The 25,354-nt window shown below is 41.9% G+C and overlaps 1 protein-coding gene across 4 annotated transcripts in view; it reads left to right on the forward strand.

Moving 5' to 3' along the window:
• LOC145859469 (exostosin-1a) overlaps positions 1–23,649 on the forward strand; it is a 104,193-nt gene extending 80,544 nt beyond the window's left edge. The window contains exons 6-12 of one of the 4 annotated variants that reach the window (XR_014379688.1): positions 2,655–2,773; positions 6,763–6,858; positions 8,081–8,170; positions 8,900–9,060; positions 14,329–14,500; positions 17,457–22,166; positions 22,273–23,649. Coding sequence is in view for 2 of the 4 variants with exons in the window: in XM_082958943.1 (XP_082815069.1) it covers positions 2,655–2,773; positions 6,763–6,858; positions 8,081–8,170; positions 8,900–9,060; positions 14,329–14,500; positions 17,457–17,642 (824 nt within the window). In the remaining 2 variants the exon portion in view is untranslated. Of the gene's footprint in view, positions 1–2,654; positions 2,774–6,762; positions 6,859–8,080; positions 8,171–8,899; positions 9,061–14,192; positions 14,290–14,328; positions 14,501–17,456 lie in introns of those variants that run through there. The other 3 variants (XR_014379689.1, XM_082958943.1, XM_082958950.1) reach the window with 3 other exon arrangements.
• The last annotated feature ends 1,705 nt before the right edge of the window (positions 23,650–25,354 follow it).

The following is a 25,354-nucleotide window of genomic DNA, read 5'->3' on the forward strand; positions in this document are numbered from 1 at the left end:
GGATGAGGACCGTGAAAGTTGATGATCAGGTGTCCGAGGGTAATTCAGATGGCTGGATGAGGACCTTCAAAGTTGATGATCAGGTGTCCGAGGGTAATTCAGATGGCTGGATGAGGACCCTCAAAGTTGATGATCAGGTGTCCGAGGGTAATTCAGACGGCTGGATGAGGACCTTCAAAGTTGATGATCAGGTGTCCGAGGGTAATTCAGACGGCTGGATGAGGACCGTGAAAGTTGATGATCAGGTGTCCGAGGGTAATTCAGATGGCTGGATGAGGACCTTCAAAGTTGATGATCAGGTGTCCGAGGGTAATTCAGACGGCTGGATGAGGACCGTGAAAGTTGATGATCAGGTGTCCGAGGGTAATTCAGACGGCTGGATGAGGACCGTGAAAGTTGATGATCAGGTGTCCGAGGGTAATTCAGACGGCTGATTGAAGAATGTGTTTGTTTTCTATGATTGTGTTTTGTATCTCTGTTTTGCTTTTCCAATTGAATTGATACAATCCCCCCCCCCCACACACACACACACACACACACACACACACACACACACACACACACACACACACACACACACACACACACACACACCGACTTGTGAGCAGGTTAATGTTTATTAGAGTCTTGTCCTGGAGGCAGTACTGAGTAATGTCTGCTAGATGGGACAGCTACAAAGTCAAAATGGTCTATATTGTAAAAATTCATGGAGGAAAATTTTTTATCTAAGGTTAGGGTTAGGCATTAGGGTTAGCAGTGTGGTTAAGGTTAGGGTTAGGCATTAGGGTTAGCAGTGTAGTTAAGGTTAGGCATTAGGGTTAGCAGTGTAGTTAAGGTTAGGCATTAGGGTTAGCAGTGTAGTTAAGGTTAGGCATTAGGGTTAGCAGTGTGGTTAAGGTTAGGCATTAGGGTTAGCAGTGTGGTTAGGGTTATGCATTAGGGTTAGCAGTGTGGTTAAGGTTAGGCATTAGGGTTAGCAGTGTGGTTAAGGTTAGGGTAAGGCGTTAGGGTTAGCAGTGTGGTTAAGGTTAGGGTAAGGCATTAGGGTTAGCAGTGTGGTTAAGGTTAGGGTAAGGCATTAGGGTTAGCAGTGTGGTTAAGGTTAGGGTAAGGCATTAGGGTTAGCAGTGTGGTTAAGGTTAGGGTTAGGCATTAGAGTTAGCAGTGTGGTTAAGGTTAGGCATTAGGGTTAGCAGTGTGATTAGGGTTAGCAGTGTGGTTAGGGTTAGGCATTAGGGTTAGCAGTGTGGTTAAGGTTAGGGTTAGGCATTAGGGTTAGCAGTGTGGTTAAGGTTAGGCATTAGGGTTAGCAGTGTGGTTAAGGTTAGTCATTAGGGTTAGCAGTGTGGTTAAGGTTAGGCATTAGGGTTAGCAGTGTGGTTAAGGTTAGGGTTAGGCATTAGGGTTAGCAGTGTGGTTAAGGTTAGGCATTAGGGTTAGCAGTGTGGTTAAGGTTAGTCATTAGGGTTAGCAGTGTGGTTAAGGTTAGGCATTAGGGTTAGCAGTGTGGTTAAGGTTAGTCATTAGGGTTAGCAGTGTGGTTAAGGTTAGGCATTAGGGTTAGCAGTGTGGTTAAGGTTAGTCATTAGGGTTAGCAGTGTGGTTAAGGTTAGGGTTAGGCATTAGGGTTAGCAGTGTGGTTAAGGTTAGTCATTAGGGTTAGCAGTGTGGTTAAGGTTAGGCATTAGGGTTAGCAGTGTGGTTAAGGTTAGGATTGTATGACTTTGGGGCTGTGCCAGCTAGCGACCACTCTGCAGAGCTTCCTCCACATCAAGATTCATGAAACAAAACTCTAACCGTTCGTCTTGGGAGGTCGTTACGTTAACCTGGTGACTGACACAATCTTTGATACCGTTTCCCCCCCCAATTAAAGCCGGAGTCAGATGAAACTAAGACTGGAGCTCATCAAGCCCAAGCTGTCACACAGCCTTATTTATGTGTGTATAGAAACGGCTACCCTTCCTCTCTCAGCCCCCGATGACTGTAATCCCATCGGAGAGACGAGCTGAATTGAGCTCTGGTCACCAGGGGGGGCAGTATTGGAAGTAGTGGGATTCAGGATTGGGAGAATTGATGAGGAAGAAGTGTTTAAATATTCTGACTGGTAGCTAGCTACTGTATTCACTGGCTAGATCACTGTTGAGTTGAGTTTATTTTGTATTTTTACAGGGACAGTGCACATTAATCAACGTTTCAGTAAAAGTGCCGGTTTTAGCCAGCCGGCTAATCTTCAACCGCAGTCCCTGCTACACCGCAGTCCCTGCTACACCGCAGTCCCTGCTACACCGCAGTCCCTCCAGTCCCTGCTACACCGCAGTCCCTGCTACACCGCAGTCCCTGCTACACCGCAGTCCCTGCTACACTGCAGTCCCTGTTACACTGTGCCTCAAACAATACATCATGATGAGATGCAATGTGTGAAGGAGGGACACATTTCCAGCATCTTTGGTGTTAATAATTAAATCATCTTGATAACATTGTTGACTTTGACATTCGTCCTGTGTAGCTCAGTGGGTAAAGAGTATTGGCGTCAGCCATGCCAGGGTTGAAAGGTTCAATTCCTGCAGGGATCATGTGCACTCGTAAATGTAGGCACTGACGACTGGAAGTGGCTCTGATGTAGTTAATATTGTTGCTATTTGGCTGTGTTTCAGGTATCAAGCCTCGTCCCAAGTTCACAGCGGTCATCCATGCTGTGACTCCCCTGGTCTCCCAGTCTCAGCCCATCCTGAAGCTACTGGTGGCTGTCGCTAAGTCCCAGTACTGTGTCCAGGTAGACTAACTAACTCACATCTCAACACTGTGTCCAGGTAGACTGACTAACTCACATCTCAACACTGTGTCCAGGTAGACTAACTAACTCACATCTCAACACTGTGTCCAGGTAGACTGCAGGTAGACTATCTAACTCACATCTCAACACTGTGTCCAGGTAGACTAACTAACTCACATCTCAACACTGTGTCCAGGTAGACTATCTAACTCACATCTCAACACTGTGTCCAGGTAGACTATCTAACTCACATCTCAACACTGTGTCCAGGTAGACTAACTAACTCACATCTCAACACTGTGTCCAGGTAGACTATCTAACTCACATCTCAACACTGTGTCCAGGTAGACTAACTAACTCACATCTCAACACTGTGTCCAGGTAGACTATCTAACTCACATCTCAACACTGTGTCCAGGTAGACTATCTAACTCACATCTCAACACTGTGTCCAGGTAGACTAACTAACTCACATCTCAACACTGTGTCCAGGTAGACTAACTAACTCACATCTCAACACTGTGTCCAGGTAGACTAACTAACTCACATCTCAACACTGTGTCCAGGTAGACTAACTAACTCACATCTCAACACTGTGTCCAGGTAGACTATCTAACTCACATCTCAACACTGTGTCCAGGTAGACTAACTAACTCACATCTCAACACTGTGTCCAGGTAGACTAACTAACTCACATCTCAACACTGTGTCCAGGTAGACTAACTAACTCACATCTCAACACTGTGTCCAGGTAGACTAACTAACTCACATCTCAACACTGTGTCCAGGTAGACTATCTAACTCACATCTCAACACTGTGTCCAGGTAGACTAACTAACTCACATCTCAACACTGTGTCCAGGTAGACTAACTAACTCACATCTCAACACTGTGTCCAGGTAGACTAACTAACTCACATCTCAACACTGTGTCCAGGTAGACTAACTAACTCACATCTCAACACTGTGTCCAGGTAGACTATCTAACTCACATCTCAACACTGTGTCCAGGTAGACTAACTAACTCACATCTCAACACTGTGTCCAGGTAGACTAACTAACTCACATCTCAACACTGTGTCCAGGTAGACTAACTAACTCACATCTCAACACTGTGTCCAGGTAGACTAACTAACTCACATCTCAACACTGTGTCCAGGTAGACTAACTAACTCACATCTCAACACTGTGTCCAGGTAGACTAACTAACTCACATCTCAACACTGTGTTCAGGTAGACTAACTAACTCACATCTCAACACTGTGTTCAGGTAGACTAACTAACTCACATCTCAACACTGTGTCCAGGTAGACTATCTAACTCACATCTCAACACTGTGTCCAGGTAGACTATCATCTCAACACTGTGTCCAGGTAGACTAACTAACTCACATCTCAACACTGTGTCCAGGTAGACTAACTAACTCACATCTCAACACTGTGTCCAGGTAGACTAACTAACTCACATCTCAACACTGTGTCCAGGTAGACTAACTAACTCACATCTCAACACTGTGTCCAGGTAGACTAACTAACTCACATCTCAACACTGTGTCCAGGTAGACTAACTAACTCACATCTCAACACTGTGTTCAGGTAGACTAACTAACTCACATCTCAACACTGTGTTCAGGTAGACTAACTAACTCACATCTCAACACTGTGTCCAGGTAGACTATCTAACTCACATCTCAACACTGTGTCCAGGTAGACTATCTAACTCACATCTCAACACTGTGTCCAGGTAGACTAACTAACTCACATCTCAACACTGTGTCCAGGTAGACTAACTAACTCACATCTCAACACTGTGTCCAGGTAGACTATCTAACTCACATCTCAACACTGTGTCCAGGTAGACTATCTAACTCACATCTCAACACTGTGTCCAGGTAGACTATCAGTGTCAGTATTGTTTGTGTGCCCAGGTAACTCCCAACACCGCATGCCCATATGTGGTCATCATGAGTCATAGAATGAACCCAGAAATCCTTCAGCAACCTGACCTTGTAGAAAGTAGATTTTTGGCTCCTGGTGGCGGGTCGCCAAGTCTCAGTACTTTGTCTAGGTAACAGCTAGCGCCATGCTGTGTGTGGTCGGCATGAGTCATGGAATGAACCCAGAAATACAACTGCTTCTGCAACAAGAACCTTGTTATTTTGAGTTAGGTGTATAATTATATCTCTGTGTTGCACATGTCATGTTGTCACCCATATAGATTTCTTTATCAATGTGACATGAATGTGTGCTTTTATATCAGGTCATCATAATTCATATACAGTTGAAGTCGGGAAGTTTACATACACTTAGGTTGGAGTCATTAAAACTCGTTTTTCAACCACTCCACAAATTTCTTGTTAACAAACTATAGTTTTGGCAAGTCGGTTAGGACATCTACTTTGTGCATGACACAAGTAATTTTTCCAACAATTGTTTACAGACAGATTATTTCACTTATAATTCACTGTATCACAATTCCAGTGGGTCAGAAGTTTACAGAAGTTGACTGTGCCTTTAAACAGTTTGGAAAATTCCAGAAAATTATGTCATGGCTTTAGAAGCTTCTGATAGGCTAATTGACATAATTTGAGTCAATTGGAGGTGTACCTGTGGATGTATTTCAAGACCTACCGTCAAGCTCAGTGTCTCTTTGCTTGACATCATGGGAAAATCAAAAGAAATCAGCCAAGACCTCAGAACAAAAATTGTAGACCTCCACAAGTCTGGGTCATCCTTGGGAGCAATTTCCAAATGCCTGAAGGTACCACATTCATCTGTACAAACAATAGTGCGCAAGTATAAACACCATGGGACCATGCAGTCGTCATACCACTCAGGAAGGAGACGCATCTCTGTCTCCTAGAGATGAATGTACTTTGGTGCAAAAAGTGCAAATCAATCCCAGAACAACAGCAAAGGACCTTGTGAAGATGTTGGAGTAAAGAGGTACAAAAGTATCTATATCCGCAGTAAAACGAGTCCTATATCGACATAACCTGAAAGGCCGCTCAGCAAGGAAGAAGCCACTGCTCCAAAACCGCCATAAAAAAGCCAGACTACGGTTTGCAACTGCACATGGGGACAAAGAGTGTACTTTTTGGAGAAATGTCCGCTGGTCTGATGAAACAAAAATAGAACTGTTTGGCCATAATGACCATCGTTATGTTTGGAGGAAAAGGGGGGAGGCTTGCAAGCCGAAGAACACCATCCCAACCGTGAAGCACGGGGGTGGCAGCATCATGTTGTGGGGGTGCTTTGCTGCAGGAGGGTCTGGTGCACGTCACAAAATAGATGGCATCATGAGGAAGGAAAATTATGTGCATATATTGAAGCAACATCTCAAGACATCAGTCAGGAAGTTAAAGCTTGGTCGCAAATGGGTCTTCCAAATGGACAATGACCTCAAGCATACTTCCAAAATTGTGGCAAAATGGCTTAAGGACAACAAAGTCAAGGTATTGGAGTGGCCATCACATAGCCCTGACCTCAATACTGTAGAAAAATAGTGGGCAGAACTGAAAAAGTGTTTGCGAGCAAGGAGGTCTACAAACCTGACTCAGTTACACCAGCTCTGTCAGGAGGAATGGGCCAAAATTCACCCAACTTATTGTGGGAAGCTTGTGGAAGGCTACCCGAAACGTTTGACCCAAGTTAAACAATTTAAGGCAATGCCACCAAATACTAATTGAGTGTATGTAAACTTCTGACCTACTGGGAATGTGATGAAAGAAATAAAAGCTGAAATAAATCATTCTCTCTATTATTATTCTGACATTTCACATTTTTTAAATAAAGTGGTGATCCTAACTGACCTAAAACAGGGAATTTTTACTAGGATTAAATGCCAGGAATTGTGAAAAACTGAGTTTAAATGTATTTGGCTAAGGTGTATGTAAACTTCCCACTTCAACTGTAGTAGCTTTTGGTTATGATATAATCCATCCTAATGAAAACGTAATTTCATGTTTAAATGTATGTAATATTTTTCCAGGTGATAGTCCTATGGAACTGTGACAAGCCTCTCCCGGCCAAACACCGCTGGCCAGCCACCTCAGTACCTGTCCTGGTCATAGATGGGGAGAGCAAGGTGAGTCCTCAGTACCTGTCCTGGTCATAGATGGGGAGAGAAAGGTGAGTCCTCAGTACCTGTCCTGGTCATAGATGGGGAGAGCAAGGTGAGTCCTCAGTACCTGTCCTGGTCATAGATGGGGAGAGCAAGGTTAGTCCTCAGTACCTGTCCTGGTCATAGCTGGGGAGAGCAAGGTGAGTCCTCAGTACCTGTCCTGGTCATAGATGGGGAGAGCAAGGTGAGTCCTCAGTACCTGTCCTGGTCATAGATGGGGAGAGCAAGGTTAGTCCTCAGTACCTGTCCTGGTCATAGCTGGGGAGAGCAAGGTGAGTCCTCAGTACCTGTCCTGGTCATAGATGGGGAGAACAAGGTTAGTCCTCAGTACCTGTCCTGGTCATAGATGGGGAGAGCAAGGTTAGTCCTCAGTACCTGTCCTGGTCATAGCTGGGGAGAGCAAGGTGAGTCCTCAGTACCTGTCCTGGTCATAGATGGGGAGAGCAAGGTGAGTCCTCTTCTCCTATAGCTTCATATACATCAATATGCTGATGGATACAGAGAGAAGTTGAAATATAGCCCTGGTAAGCACATTCTAGTGACTTGTATTGATTGTTCCAAGATATCTAGTGACTTGTATTGATTGTTCCAAGATATCTAGTGACTTGTATTGATTGTTCTCAGATATGTAGTGACTTGTATTGATTGTTCTCAGATATCTAGTGACTTGTATTGATTGTTCCAAGATATCTAGTGATTTGTATTGATTGTTCTCAGATATCTAGTGATTTGTATTGATTGTTCTCAGATTTCTAGTGACTTGTATTGATTGTTCCAAGATATCTAGTGACTTGTATTGATTGTTCTCAGATATCTAGTGATTTGTATTGATTGTTCCAAGATATCTAGTGACTTGTATTGATTGTTCTAAGATATCTAGTGACTTGTTTTGATTGTCTAAGATATCTAGTGACTTGTATTAATTGTTCCAAGATATCTAGTGACTTGTATTGATTGTTCTCAGATATCTAGTGACTTGTATTGATTGTTCTCAGATATCTAGTGACTTGTATTGATTGTTCTTAGATGTCTAGTGACTTGTATTGATTGTTCTTAGATGTCTAGTGACTTGAATTGATTGTTCTGAGATATCTAGTGACTTGTATTGATTGTTCTCAGATATCTAGTCATTTGCATTGATTGTTGTTGCAGTGAAGAGCCCTACTGTTTGTTGCTATGTCTTCAGGTGATGAGCAGTCGTTTCCTGCCCTATGACACAATATCAACAGACGCCGTTCTGAGTCTGGACGAGGATACAGTTCTCTCTACTACTGAGGTGAGTTACTGCCAGTAGTTTATTACTGTATGTAACTAAAGGGGTACCACAAGGTTCTATTTTAGGCCCAGTTCTCAAATAAAATAAATCTAAGTTTATTTGTCACGTGCGCTGAATACAACAGCTCTAACCAATATTGCAAAAAAGGTATTAGGGGAACAATAGGTAGGTAAAAAGACAGGTAGCGAGGCTACATACAGACACCGGTTAGTCGGGCTGATTGAGGTAGTATGTACATTAGGATATGGTTAAAGTGACTATTTTATTTTTTACCTTTATTTAACTAGGCAAGTCGGTTAAGAACAAATTCTTATTTACAATGACGGCCTACCGGGGAGCAGTGGGTTAACTGTCTTGTTCAGGGGCAGAACGACAGATTTGTACCTTGTCAGCTCGGGGATTTGAACTTGCAACCTTTCGGTTGCTAGCCCAACGCTCTAACCACTAGGCTACCCTGCCGCTCCATATATGCATATATGATGAACAGAGAGTAGCAGTAGCGTAAAAGAGGGGTTGGTGGGTGGGACACAATGCAGATAGCCCGGTGTTCACCATTTTATATAAATGACATGGGCAAAGCTATGAGAAAACGGCCAACTTCATCTATATATGCTGGATGCACTATCATAACAGATGAGCTGAAGCTGAACGGAAGGATTGCATCATATACTGTAGTTGTATAACGAGCAATAGGTGCTCAATGTCAACCACTCTCTCTCCCTTTTGCAGGTGGACTTTGCTTTCACGGTGTGGCAGAGTTTCCCAGAGAGGATTGTGGGATACCCGGCCAGGAGTCATTTCTGGGACAGCAACAAGGAGAGGTGGGGTTACACCTCCAAGTGGACCAACGACTACTCTATGGTCCTGACAGGAGCTGCTATATACCACAGGTGAGAAGAATCAGGTGTGTTAGATTAGGGCTGAAACAAAACGTGGCAGGTGGGTAGTTAGCTCTCCAGGAGTAGGATCGGGCTTCCGTTGAGCCACAGCTTTGACTGTTTCATATCAAAACAGCTATAGGGGAGCTGAATGAACTCTGACTCGCAACTAATGTTACCTGTCCTCTAGATATTACCACTACCTGTCTTTACCTGGGGATATTACCACTACCTGGAGATATTACCACTGCCTGTCTTTACCTGGAGATATTACCACTACCTGTCTTTACCTGGAGATATTACCACTACCTGTAGATATTACCACTACCTGGAGATATTACCACTACCTGTCTTTACCTGGAGATATTACCACTACCTGTAGATATTACCACTACCTGGAGATATTACCACTACCTGTCTTTACCTGGAGATATTACCACTACCTGTCTTTACCTGTAGATATTACCACTACCTGTCTTTACCTGGAGATATTACCACTACCTGTAGATATTACCACTACCTGGAGATATTACCACTACCTGTCTTTACCTGGAAATATTACCACTACCTGTCTTTACCTGGGGATATTACCACTACCTGTCTTTACCTGTAGATATCACCACTACCTGTAGATATTACCACTACCTGGAGATATTACCACTACCTGTCTTTACCTGTAGATATTACCACTACCTGTCTTTACCTGTAGATATTACCACTACCTGGAGATATTACCACTACCTGTCTTTACCTGTAGATATTACCACTACCTGTCTTTACCTGGAGATATTACCACTACCTGTCTTTACCTGGAGATATTACCACTACCTGTCTTTACCTGGAGATATTACCACTACCTGTACATATTACCACTACCTGTCTTTACCTGGAGATATTACCACTACCTGTCTTTACCTGGAGATATTACCACTACCTGTCTTTACCTGGAGATATTACCACTACCTGTCTTTACCTGGAGATATTACCACTACCTGTCTTTACCTGGGGATATTACCACTACCTGGAGATATTACCACTACCTGTAGATATTACCACTACCTGTCTTTACCTGGAGATATTACCACTACCTGTCTTTACCTGGAGATATTACCACTACCTGTCTTTACCTGTAGATATTACCACTACCTGTAGATATTACCACTACCTGTCTTTACCTGGAGATATTACCACTACCTGTAGATATTACCACTACCTGTCTTTACCTGGAGATATTACCACTACCTGTCTTTACCTGGAGATATTACCACTACCTGTCTTTACCTGGGGATATTACCACTACCTGGGTATTCCCTACCTGGAGATATTACCACTACCTGTCTTTACCTGGAGATATTACCACTACCTGTCTTTACCTGTAGATATTACCACTACCTGTCTTTACCTGGAGATATTACCACTACCTGTCTTTACCTGGAGATATTACCACTACCTGTCTTTACCTGTAGATATTACCACTACCTGTCTTTACCTGTAGATATTACCACTACCTGTCTTTACCTGGAGATATTACCACTACCTGTCTTTACCTGGGGATATTACCACTACCTGTAGATATTACCGCTACCTGTCTTTACCTGGAGATATTACCACTACCTGTCTTTACCTGGAGATATTACCACTACCTGTCTTTACCTGGAGATATTACCACTACCTGGAGATATTACCACTACCTGTAGATATTACCACTACCTGGAGATATTACCACTACCTGTCTTTACCTGGAGATATTACCACTACCTGGAGATATTACCACTACCTGTCTTTACCTGTAGATATTACCACTACCTGTCTTTACCTGTAGATATTACCACTACCTGTCTTTACCTGGAGATATTACCACTACCTGTCTTTACCTGGAGATATTACCACTACCTGTCTTTACCTGTAGATATTACCACTACCTGTCTTTACCTGGAGATATTACCACTACCTGTCTTTACCTGGAGATATTACCACTACCTGTCTTTACCTGGAGATATTACCACTACCTGTACGATATTACCACTACCTGTCTTTACCTGGAGATATTACCACTACCTGTCTTTACCTGGAGATATTACCACTACCTGTCTTTACCTGGAGATATTACCACTACCTGTCTTTACCTGGAGATATTACCACTACCTGTCTTTACCTGGAGATATTACCACTACCTGGAGATATTACCACTGACCTGTCTTTACCTGGAGATATTACCACTACCTGTCTTTACCTGTAGATATTACCACTACCTGTAGATATTACCACTACCTGGAGATATTACCACTACCTGTCTTTACCTGGAGATATTACCACTACCTGTCTTTACCTGTAGATATCACCACTACCTGAGATATTACCACTACCTGGAGATATTACCACTACCTGTCTTTACCTGGAGATATTACCACTACCTGTCTTTACCTGTAGATATTACCACTACCTGGAGATATTACCACTACCTGTCTTTACCTGGAGATATTACCACTACCTGTCTTTACCTGGAGATATTACCACTACCTGTCTTTACCTGGAGATATTACCACTACCTGTCTTTACCTGGAGATATTACCACTACCTGTCTTTACCTGGAGATATTACCACTACCTGTCTTTACCTGGAGATATTACCACTACCTGTCTTTACCTGGAGATATTACCACTACCTGTCTTTACCTGGGATATTACCACTACCTGTAGATATTACCACTACCTGTCTTTACCTGGAGATATTACCACTACCTGTAGATATTACCACTACCTGTCTTTACCTGGAGATATTACCACTACCTGTCTTTACCTGGAGATATTACCACTACCTGTCTTTACCTGGGGATATTACCACTACCTGGAGATATTACCACTACCTGGAGATATTACCACTACCTGTCTTTACCTGGAGATATTACCACTACCTGTCTTTACCTGGAGATATTACCACTACCTGTCTTTACCTGGAGATATTACCACTACCTGTCTTTACCTGGAGATATTACCACTACCTGTCTTTACCTGTAGATATTACCACTACCTGTCTTTACCTGTAGATATTACCACTACCTGTCTTTACCTGGAGATATTACCACTACCTGTCTTTACCTGGAGATATTACCACTACCTGTCTTTACCTGGAGATATTACCACTACCTGTCTTTACCTGGAGATATTACCACTACCTGTCTTTACCTGGAGATATTACCACTACCTGTCTTTACCTGGAGATATTACCACTACCTGTCTTTACCTGGAGATATTACCACTACCTGTCTTTACCTGGAGATATTACCACTACCTGTCTTTACCTGGAGATATTACCACTACCTGGAGATATTACCACTACCTGTCTTTACCTGTAGATATTACCACTACCTGTCTTTACCTGTAGATATTACCACTACCTGTATTTACCTGGAGATATTACCACTACCTGTCTTTACCTGGAGATATTACCACTACCTGTCTTTACCTGTAGATATCACCACTACCTGTAGATATTACCACTACCTGGAGATATTACCACTACCTGTCTTTACCTGGAGATATTACCACTACCTGTCTTTACCTGTAGATATTACCACTACCTGGAGATATTACCACTACCTGTCTTTACCTGTAGATATTACCACTACCTGGAGATATTACCACTACCTGTCTTTACCTGTAGATATTACCACTACCTGTCTTTACCTGGAGATATTACCACTACCTGTCTTTACCTGGAGATATTACCACTACCTGTCTTTACCTGGAGATATTACCACTACCTGTCTTTACCTGGAGATATTACCACTACCTGTCTTTACCTGGGGATATTACCACTACCTGTAGATATTACCACTACCTGTCTTTACCTGGAGATATTACCACTACCTGTAGATATTACCACTACCTGTCTTTACCTGGAGATATTACCACTACCTGTCTTTACCTGGAGATATTACCACGACCTGTCTTTACCTGGGGATATTACCACTACCTGGAGATATTACCACTACCTGTAGATATTACCACTACCTGTCTTTACCTGGAGATATTACCACTACCTGTCTTTACCTGGAGATATTACCACTACCTGTCTTTACCTGGGGATATTACCACTACCTGGAGATATTACCACTACCTGGAGATATTACCACTACCTGTCTTTACCTGTAGATATTACCACTACCTGTCTTTACCTGTAGATATTACCACTACCTGTCTTTACCTGTAGATATTACCACTACCTGTCTTTACCTGGAGATATTACCACTACCTGTCTTTACTTGGAGATATTACCACTACCTGTCTTTACCTGGAGATATTACCACTACCTGTCTTTACCTGGAGATATTACCACTACCTGTCTTTACCTGGGGATATTACCACTACCTGTCTTTACCTGTAGATATTACCACTACCTGTCTTTACCTGGAGATATTACCACTACCTGTCTTTACCTGGGGATATTACCACTACCTGTAGATATTACCGCTACCTGTCTTTACCTGGAGATATTACCACTACCTGTCTTTACCTGGAGATATTACCACTACCTGTCTTTACCTGGAGATATTACCACTACCTGGAGATATTACCACTACCTGGAGATATTACCACTACCTGGAGATATTACCACTACCTGTCTTTACCTGGAGATATTACCACTACCTGGAGATATTACCACTACCTGTCTTTACCTGTAGATATTACCACTACCTGTCTTTACCTGTAGATATTACCACTACCTGTATTTACCTGGAGATATTACCACTACCTGTCTTTACCTGGAGATATTACCACTACCTGTCTTTACCTGGAGATATTACCACTACCTGTCTTTACCTGGGGATATTACCACTACCTGTCTTTACCTGTAGATATTACCACTACCTGGAGATATTACCACTACCTGTCTTTACCTGTAGCTATTACCACTACCTGTCTTTACCTGTAGCTATTACCACTACCTGTCTTTACCTGGAGATATTACCACTACCTGTCTTTACCTGGAGATATTACCACTACCTGTCTTTACCTGTAGATATCACCACTATCTGTAGATATTACCACTACCTGGAGATATTACCACTACCTGTCTTTACCTGGATATTATCACTACCTGTAGATATTACCACTACCTGGAGATATTACCACTACCTGGAGATATTACCACTACCTGTACACCAGTTACCTGCCGGCCAGTCTGAGGGGCCTGGTGGACCAGCTGTCTAACTGTGAACCCTGACCTTAACCCTCCCGGTCTAACCCTAACCCTACCTGTACCTGTCTTTACCTGTAGATATTACCACTACCTGTACACCAGTTACCTGCCGGCTAGTCTGAGGGGCCTGGTGGACCAGCTGTCTAACTGTGAAGACATCCTGATGAACTTCCTGGTGTCAGCCGTCACCAAGCTGCCGCCCATCAAGGTCACCCAGAAGAAACAGTACAAAGAGACTATGATGGTACAGGTGAGGTCTTTGTGGTCTTTCTGTTTGGTCTGTTTAGGAACAACAGGAGATATTACTAGAGAGAATACTCAATGAGACATTCACAAGTAGTTTACACACACACACACACACATCCAACTACATTTTCAGATGCAGGGTCCAATTAAAATGTTATATATATATAAAAAGGAATCACAATACCTGCACATTGAATTTGAGCCTTCTCAGGAACAACTCTGGCTTTGAGTCCCTGGCTGCTGTACCATATCTGTAGGGGAAATGTTGATAAAGATTATTCTTTATTCATTTCCCATTTCTCAGGAAATGCACAGGAAGTGCCGTGGCTTTTTCATGTTATTTTTTTTTATTTCCTTAATGTTCCTGATGTCTTCAACAGACGCCACACGTTCCACCATCCGTTGTTATAGATGTTTCTTATTGTTGCATAAATATATTTTGGGTTTCTGGCCTGAAACAAATAAACAAACCAATAACTACAGTAAAACCATCAACTGAAACAATAAACAAACCAATAACTACAGTAAAACCATCAACTGAAACAATAAACAAACCAATAACTACAGTAAAACCATCAACTGAAACAATAAACAAACCAATAACTACAGTAAAACCATCAACTGAAACAATAAACAAACCAATAACTACAGTAAAACCATCAACTGAAACAATAAACAAACCAATAACTACAGTAAAACCATCAACTGAAACAATAAACAAACCAATAACTACAGTAAAACCATCAACTGAAACAATAAACAAACCAATAACTACAGTAAAACCATCAACTGAAACAATAAACAAACCAATAACTACAGTAAAACCATCAACTGAAACAATAAACAAACCAATAACTACAGTAAAACCATCAACTGAAACAATAAACAAACCAATAACTGCAGTAAAACCATCAACTGAAACAATAACTACAGTAAAACCATCAACTGAAACAATAAACAAACCAATAACTACAGTAAAACCATCAACTGAAACAATAAACAAACCAATAACTACAGTAAAACCATCAACTGAAACAATAAACAAACCAATAACTACAGTAAAACCATCAACTGAAACAATAAACAAACCAATAACTACAGTAAAACCATCAACTGAAACAATAAACAAACCAATAACTACAGTAAAACCATCAACTGAAACAATAAACAAACCAATAACTACAGTAAAACCATCAACTGAAACAATAAACAAACCAATAACTACAGTAAAACCATCAACTGAAACAATAAACAAACCAATAACTACAGTAAAACCATCAACTGAAACAATAAACAAACCAATAACTACAGTAAAACCATCAACTGAACCAATAACTACAGTAAAACCATCAACTGAAACAATAAACAAACCAATAACTACAGTAAAACCATCAACTGAAACAATAAACAAACCAATAACTACAGTAAAACCATCAACTGAACCAATAAACAAACCAATAACTACAGTAAAACCATCAACTGAAACAATAAACAAACCAATAACTACAGTAAAACCATCAACTGAAACAATAAACAAACCAATAACTACAGTAAAACCATCAACTGAAACAATAAACAAACCAATAACTACAGTAAAACCATCAACTGAAACAATAAACAAACCAATAACTACAGTAAAACCATCAACTGAAACAATAAACAAACCAATAACTACAGTAAAACCATCAACTGAAACAATAAACAAACCAATAACTACAGTAAAACCATCAACTGAAACAATAAACAAACCAATAACTACAGTAAAACCATCAACTGAAACAATAACTACAGTAAAACCATCAACTGAAACAATAAACAAACCAATAACTACAGTAAAACCATCAACTGAAACAATAAACAAACCAATAACTACAGTAAAACCATCAACTGAAACAATAAACAAACCAATAACTACAGTAAAACCATCAACTGAAACAATAAACAAACCAATAACTACAGTAAAACCATCAACTGAAACAATAAACAAACCAATAACTACAGTAAAACCATCAACTGAAACAATAAACAAACCAATAACTACAGTAAAACCATCAACTGAAACAATAAACAAACCAATAACTACAGTAAAACCATCAACTGAAACAATAAACAAACCAATAACTACAGTAAAACCATCAACTGAACCAATAAACAAACCAATAACTACAGTAAAACCATCAACTGAAACAATAAACAAACCAATAACTACAGTAAAACCATCAACTGAAACAATAAACAAACCAATAACTACAGTAAAACCATCAACTGAAACAATAAACAAACCAATAACTACAGTAAAACCATCAACTGAAACAATAAACAAACCAATAACTACAGTAAAACCATCAACTGAAACAATAAACAAACCAATAACTACAGTAAAACCATCAACTGAAACAATAAACAAACCAATAACTACAGTAAAACCATCAACTGAAACAATAAACAAACCAATAACTACAGTAAAACCATCAACTGAAACAATAAACAAACCAATAACTACAGTAAAACCATCAACTGAAACAATAAACAAACCAATAACTACAGTAAAACCATCAACTGAAACAATAAACAAACCAATAACTACAGTAAAACCATCAACTGAAACAATAAACAAACCAATAACTACAGTAAAACCATCAACTGAAACAATAAACAAACCAATAACTACAGTAAAACCATCAACTGAAACAATAAACAAACCAATAACTACAGTAAAACCATCAACTGAAACAATAAACAAACCAATAACTACAGTAAAACCATCAACTGAAACAATAAACAAACCAATAACTACAGTAAAACCATCAACTGAAACAATAAACAAACCAATAACTACAGTAAAACCATCAACTGAAACAATAAACAAACCAATATCTACAGTAAAACCATCAACTTTAACTGGTATCATTATTAATCCATCATTACTAATATCTCTGTCTCTCTCTCTCTCCCTGCAGACCTCCAGAGCGTCTCGGTGGGCCGACCCAGACCACTTTGCCCAGCGACAGAGCTGCATGAATAAGTTTGCCAGCTGGTTTGGCAGCATGCCCCTGGTGCACTCTAATATGCGCCTGGACCCGGTGTTGTTTAAAGACCAGGTGTCCATACTGAGGAAGAAATACAAGGACATAGAGAGACTATAACCAGCCTGATCCCCTCTGTCTCCATACTGAGGAAGAAATACAAGGACATAGAGAGACTATAACCAGCCTGATCCCCTCTGTCTCCATACTGAGGAAGAAATACAAGGACATAGAGAGACTAGAACCAGCCTGATCCCCTCTGTCTCCATACTGAGGAAGAAATACAAGGACATAGAGAGACTATAACCAGCCTGATCTCCTCTGTCTCCATGGTGGAGTGGAGAGAGACTAGAACCAGCCTGATCCCCTCTGTCTCCATACTGAGGAAGAAATACAAGGACAGAGAGAGACTATAACCAGCCTGATCCTCTCTGTCTCCATGGTGGAGTGGAGAGGGACAGAGAGAGACTAGAACCAGCCTGATCTCCTCTGTCTCCATGGTGGAGTGGAGAGAGACTAGAACCAGCCTGATCCTCTCTGTCTCCATGGTGGAGTGTAGAGAGACTATAACCAGCCTGATCTCCTCTGTCTCCATGGTGGAGTGTAGAGGGACAGAGAGAGACTATAACCAGCCTGATCTCCTCTGTCTCCATGGTGGAGTGGAGAGAGACTAGAACCAGAGAGAAGGGATGAACAGGGGAAGAAAGGAGAGGAGGAGAGGACAGGGCTGTGGAGCCAGGACCCCACGGTCGACCCTCCCAGAGAGAAGGGAAGAACAGAGAGGAGGAGAGGACAGGGCTGTGGAGCCAGGACCCCACGGTCGACCCTCCCAGAGAGAAGGGAAGAACAGAGAGGAGGAGAGGACAGGGCTGTGGAGCCAGGACCCCACGGTCGACCCTCCCAGAGAGAAGGGAAGAACAGAGAGGAGGAGAGGACAGGGCTGTGGAGCCAGGACCCCACGGTCGACCCTCCCAGAGAGAAGGGAAGAACAGAGAGGAGGAGAGGACAGGGCTGTGGAGCCAGGACCCCACGGTCGACCCTCCCAGAGAGAAGGGAAGAACAGAGAGGAGGAGAGGACAGGGCTGCGTCTTCCACTCTCCATCTTTGTACGCTGTTGCTAACGGTGGTAACCGTGACAACCCCGGCTGTATTTGGTAGGAGCTGTACACAGACAGAAAACTAGTTCATGGACGTCTGGGGGGGACGGGGGGACTTTGTTGTAGAACTTTCTACATGACTATGGACAGAGGAGGTCCATGACTGAGGAAGTCTCCTCAGAGCCAACACAACACCGTTCTAGTCAAGGAGAGTCCATGCTGCAGTCCTAACTATGGTCTACCAGTAAACCGTCTAGCAGTGGGAAATCTCTCCCACCCTTCTCCAACCTGATAAAACCCTACAATGAAAGCCAAGGAGGAGTAATTCTTTACTTATAGAAGCTAACCATCTGTTCTGTTCGGTTCTAAACACTATGCACAGGTTCAACAGAATTGCTGCCAGAATCTGAAAAGTACTATTTTGCTGTGTTTTTAGTTAGCTTTTATAGTGAACGATGAATGGTCGGCCTTACTGTCTGTACTGTGTCCAGCCTTGGGTGGGTGAGGAGGGTAGGGGGTCTGTGTTTTCCTGCTGTAAAAGGCTAAGGGTACAGAGATCAACCCACAGAACTGACAGTTCACTGTATCTCCAGGTATGACTAACGTTATGGTTGTTGTGATCTGGTTGTGATCTCTCACAAAAAAATATCTTTGAGTGTCTGACTGAAGTACAATGAATCTTGCCCTTTGCCCTCATCATCCTTATCCCTTATAGCAATATTGATCCATCTGCATTGAAAGGTTTTAACAGTTGAGTTTCATATTGATCCATCTGCATTGAAAGGTTTTAACAGTTGAGTTTCATATTGATCCATCTGCATTGACAGGTTTTAACAGTTCCGTTTCATGTTGATCCATCTGCATTGACAGGTTTTAACAGTTGAGTTTCATATTGATCCATCTGCATTGACAGGTTTTAACAGTTGAGTTTCCCTTATTTATTCCCTGTTCCACGTTCTTCCCCTCACAATTTATTCCCTGTTCCACGTTCTTCCCCTCACAATTTTTTCCCTGTTCCACGTTCTTCCCCTCACAATTTATTCCCTGTTCCACGTTCTCCCCCTCACAATTTATTCCCTGTTCCACGTTCTCCCCCTCAGAATTTATTCCCAGTTCCACGTTCTTCCCCCTCACAATTTATTCCCTGTTCCACGTTCTTCCCCTCACAATTTATTCCCTGTTCCACGTTCTCCCCCTCACAATTTATTCCCTTTTCCACGTTCTCCCCCTCACAATTTATTCCCTTTTCCACGTTCTCCCCCTCACAATTTATTCCCTTTTCCACGTTCTTCCCCTCACAATTTATTCCCTGTTCCACGTTCTCCCCCTCACAATTTATTCCCTTTTCCACATTCTTCCCCTCACAATTTATTCCCTGTTCCACGTTCTTTCCCTCACAATTAATTCCGTTTCACGTTCTTCCCCTCACAATTTATTCCCTGTTCCACGTTCTTCCCCTCACAATTTATTCCCTGTTCCACGTTCTTCCCCTCACAATTTATTCCCTGTTCCACGTTCTTCCCCTCACAATTTATTCCCTGTTCCACGTTCTTCCCCTCACAATTTATTCCCTTTTCCACATTCTTCCCCTCACAATTTATTCCCTTTTCCACGTTCTCCCCCTCACAATTTATTCCCTTTTCCACGTTCTTCCCCTCACAATGTATTCCCTGTTCCACGTTCTTTCCCTCACAATTTATTCCGTTTCACGTTCTTCCCCTCACAATTTATTCCCTGTTCCACGTTCTTCCCCTTAAATTTATTCCCTGTTCCACGTTCTTCCACTCACAATTTATTCCCTGTTCCACGTTCTCCCCCTCACAATTTATTCCCTGTTCCACGTTCTTCCACTCACAAGACCCGGTGAACCACTATGATAACAATATATACTATCTAACACACCCTTTTATGCATAGACACATACATTTTACTTCTGGGTGGTCCCAGGAATCGAACCCACTATCAAAACTAACACCCATATCACCTGTTTTGACCAATAAAGGCTCTTCTTTGACCATCTTCAGCTCTCATTCACATTAACATGATCAGATGTTAGAATCATCTTTAGAGTTAAAGGGACACTAAGGGGATTTTGGAAACTACTGACCCAGAGTCAGATGAGGTCCTTTATCTACTGACCCAGAGTCAGATGAGGCCCTTTATCTACTGACCCAGAGTCAGATGAGGTCCTTTATCTACTGACCCAGAGTCAGATGAGGTCCTTTATCTACTGACCCAGAGTCAGATGAGGTCCTTTATCTACTGACCCAGAGTCAGATGAGGTCCTTTATCTACTGACCCAGAGTCAGATGAGGTCCTTTATCTACTGACCCAGAGTCAGATGAGGTCCTTTATCTACTGACCCAGAGTCAGATGAGGTCCTTTATCTACTGACCCAGAGTCAGATGAGGTCCTTTATCTACTGACCCAGAGTCAGATGAATCCCTTTATCTACTGACCCAGAGTCAGATGAGGTCCTTTATCTACTGACCCAGAGTCAGATGAGGCCCTTTATCTACTGACCCAGAGTCAGATGAGATACTTTATCTACTGACCCAGAGTCAGATGAGGTCCTTTATCTACTGACCCAGAGTCAGATGAGGTCCTTTATCTACTGACCCAGAGTCAGATGAGCTCCTTTATCTACTGACCCAGAGTCAGATGAGGTCCTTTATCTACTGACCCAGAGTCAGATGAGGTCCTTTATCTACTGACCCAGAGTCAGATGAGGTCCTTTATCTACTGACCCAGAGTCAGATGAGGTCCTTTATCTACTGACCCAGAGTCAGATGAGGTCCTTTATCTACTGACCCAGAGTCAGATGAGGTCCTTTATCTACTGACCCAGAGTCAGATGAGATCCTTTATCTACTGACCCAGAGTCAGATGAGGTCCTTTATCTACTGACCCAGAATCAGATGAGGTCCTTTATCTACTGACCCAGAGTCAGATGAGGTCCTTTATCTACTGACCCAGAGTCAGATGAGGTCCTTTATCTACTGACCCAGAGTCAGATGAGCTCCTTTATCTACTGACCCAGAGTCAGATGAAGCCCTATATCTACTGACCCAGAGTCAGATGAGGCCCTTTATCTACTGACCCAGAGTCAGATGAGGTCCTTTATCTACTGACCCAGAGTCAGATGAGGTCCTTTATCTACTGACCCAGAGTCAGATGAGCTCCTTTATCTACTGACCCAGAGTCAGATGAACTCGTAGATTCCATCTTTATGTCTCTGTGATCAGTATGAAGGAAGTTAAGAGGTAGTTCCGTGAGCCAATGCTAATTAGCATTAGCGCAATGAATGGAAGTCTATGGGTATCTGCTAGCATGCTAGCAGGGACATGGCTAGTGTTTATTTGAACAGGTACTTATCTGAGGGAGCGCTGTACATATATATAGATTCATTATTAACATGGCATTTCTCTTATTGTGCCAACAGTTCAATGTTTTAATGTTCAATGATTTCACATCCCGAGAATGTTCCCTTGTTTTGATAAGAGAACAGTCCCCCCTTCCATTTGTAGGTGAGGGCTGTGTGACTGTAGGTGAGGGCTGTGTGACTGTAGGTGAGGGCTGTGTGACTGTAGGTGAGGGCTGTGTGACTGTAGGTGAGGGCTGTGTGACTGTATGGTGAGGGCTGTGTGGCTGTAGGTGAGGGCTGTGTGACTGTAGGTGAGGGCTGTGTGACTGTATGGTGAGGGCTGTGTGACTGTATGGTGAGGGCTGTGTGACTGTAGGTGAGGGCTGTGTGACTGTAGGTGAGGGCTGTGTGACTGTAGGTGAGGGCTGTGTGGCTGTAGGTGAGGGCTGTGTGACTGTATGGTGAGGGCTGTGTGACTGTAGGTGAGGGCAGTGTGACTGTAGGTGAGGGCTGTGTGACTGTAGGTGAGGGCTGTGTGACTGTAGTTGAAGGCTGTGTGACTGTATGGTAAGGGCTGTGTGACTGTAGGTGAGAGCTGTGTGATTATATGGTGTGTGACTGTGTAGTGTGACTGTGTGGTGTGACAGCAGAATAACTGCTTGGTGGTCTCTGTAGTGTGACTGTGTGAGGGCTGTGTGTCACTAGGTGTGACTGTGTGAGGTGTGACTGTACAGTCCAGGATGTAGCCCACTAGCTCTGGTCCAGGGCATTAGTGCTGCTCTCTAACACTGAGCCTCCTGAACAGGCTGCACTAACACCCTGGACCAGAGCTAGTGGGCAACGTGACAGACAACAGATGAGATATCTCAGCATTAATAGATTCACATGGTGTGTGTGTGTGTGTGTGTGTGTGTGTGTGTGTGTGTGTGTGTGTGTCAGAACCCTATGGGTTAATTCTCATGGTGCAATATGTGTTTGAACGGAAATCTAATCTCTCTCTGATCCTATTCTCATTCTGGTTGCATCCCAAATGGAACCCTATTCCCTATGGGCCCTATTCCCTATGTGCCCTGGTCTAAAGTAGTGCACTATAAAGGGAATCGGGTGACATTTGGGATGCAAGCCTCTGATTCCCCCTGTTGCTGTTCTAGGATGAAATGAATGTGCCTTTTAAAGAAAGCCGTTTCAGAATGATTGTATTGTTGCCTTTAACAGAGGACTTCCCATTTCAGTGAAGATCTCTCTGTGTCCCAGTAACACTGACCTGTACAGTAGCCGTTGTCTAGGTGACCTTATTGTCTAACACTGGACGTGACTACATCTGATCTGTAACAGACAGTCCTGCCTTTGTTTAGTAGGAACATAACAGAGCCTCTGTCGGTTCAGTCACAGCCTGATCCCAGATCTGTTTGTACTGTCATGCCAACTCCTGTTATGGTCATTGTAGCGCAGCACAAACTGATCTGGGACCAGGTGAATTCAGACACCTATGTTTGGTATTTTTTATCAGACTGATTTTCTGTTTCGCTACTTTTCTTTCTGCCTGTTCTCTTCCTCTACCCTCGTAATTACTGACACCATTTTAAGGAGATCAAGATTCAAATAGAAAAATCAACATTTTGTAAAGCGATTTTATAAAAAAAATAATTAAAAAAACATTTGATATATTTGTTGTCATGTGTTGTTGTGTTTTAAATCTGTTCAAACTATAGGCCTGGACTCTGTCCTACCTGCCATAGGAGGCCAAAGTTCCACCCCCCTAACTGCTCTTCACACACTTAGAGAGGCTAATACCTCTACACAGATACATAACAGTAGTTATAATCACACTTAGAGAGGCTAATACCTCTACACAGATACATAACAGTAGTTATAATTACACTTAGAGAGGCTAATACCTCTACACAGATACATAACAGTAGTTATAATTACACTTAGAGAGGCTAATACCTCTACACAGATACATAACAGTAGTTATAATTACACTTAGAGAGGCTAATACCTCTACACAGATACATAACAGTAGTTATAATTACACTTAGAGAGGCTAATACCTCTACACAGATACATAACAGTAGTTATAATTACACTTAGAGAGGCTAATACCTCTACACAGATACATAACAGTAGTTATAATCACACTTAGAGAGGCTAATACCTCTACACAGATACATAACAGTAGTTATAATCACACTTAGAGAGGCTAATACCTCTACACAGATACATAACAGTAGTTATAATTACACTTAGAGAGGCTAATACCTCTACACAGATACATAACAGTAGTTATAATTACACTTAGAGAGGCTAATACCTCTACACAGATACATAACAGTAGTTATAATTACACTTAGAGAGGCTAATACCTCTACACAGATACATAACAGTAGTTATAATTACACTTAGAGAGGCTAAAACCTCTACACAGATACATAACAGTAGTTATAATCACACTTAGAGAGGCTAATACCTCTACACAGATACATAACAGTAGTTATAATCACACTTAGAGAGGCTAATACCGCTACACAGATACATAACAGTAGTTATAATCACACTTAGAGAGGCTAATACCTCTACACAGATACATAACAGTAGTTATAATTACACTTAGAGAGGCTAATACCTCTACACAGATACATAACAGTAGTTATAATCACACTTAGAGAGGCTAATACCTCTACACAGATACATAACAGTAGTTATAATCACACTTAGAGAGGCTAATACCTCTACACAGATACATAACAGTAGTTATAATCACACTTAGAGAGGCTAATACCTCTACACAGATACATAACAGTAGTTATAATCACACTTAGAGAGGCTAATACCTCTACACAGATACATAACAGTAGTTATAATCACACTTAGAGAGGCTAATACCTCTACACAGATACATAACAGTAGTTATAATCACACTTAGAGAGGCTAATACCTCTACACAGATACATAACAGTAGTTATAATCACACTTAGAGAGGCTAATACCTCTACACAGATACATAACAGTAGTTATAATCACACTTAGAGAGGCTAATACCTCTACACAGATACATAACAGTAGTTATAATCACACTTAGAGAGGCTAATACCTCTACACAGATACATAACAGTAGTTATAATCACACTTAGAGAGGCTAATACCTCTACACAGATACATAACAGTAATTATAATCACACTTAGAGAGGCTAATACCGCTACACAGATACATAACAGTAGTTATAATCACACTTAGAGAGGCTAATACCTCTACACAGATACATAACAGTAGTTATAATTACACTTAGAGAGGCTAATACCTCTACACAGATACATAACAGTAATTATAATTACACTTAGAGAGGCTAATACCGCTACACAGATACATAA

The sequence above is a fragment of the Salmo salar genome, chromosome 02, assembly GCF_965601325.2.
Source record: "Salmo salar chromosome 02, fSalSal1, whole genome shotgun sequence".
Classification (NCBI taxonomy): domain Eukaryota; kingdom Metazoa; phylum Chordata; class Actinopteri; order Salmoniformes; family Salmonidae; genus Salmo; species Salmo salar.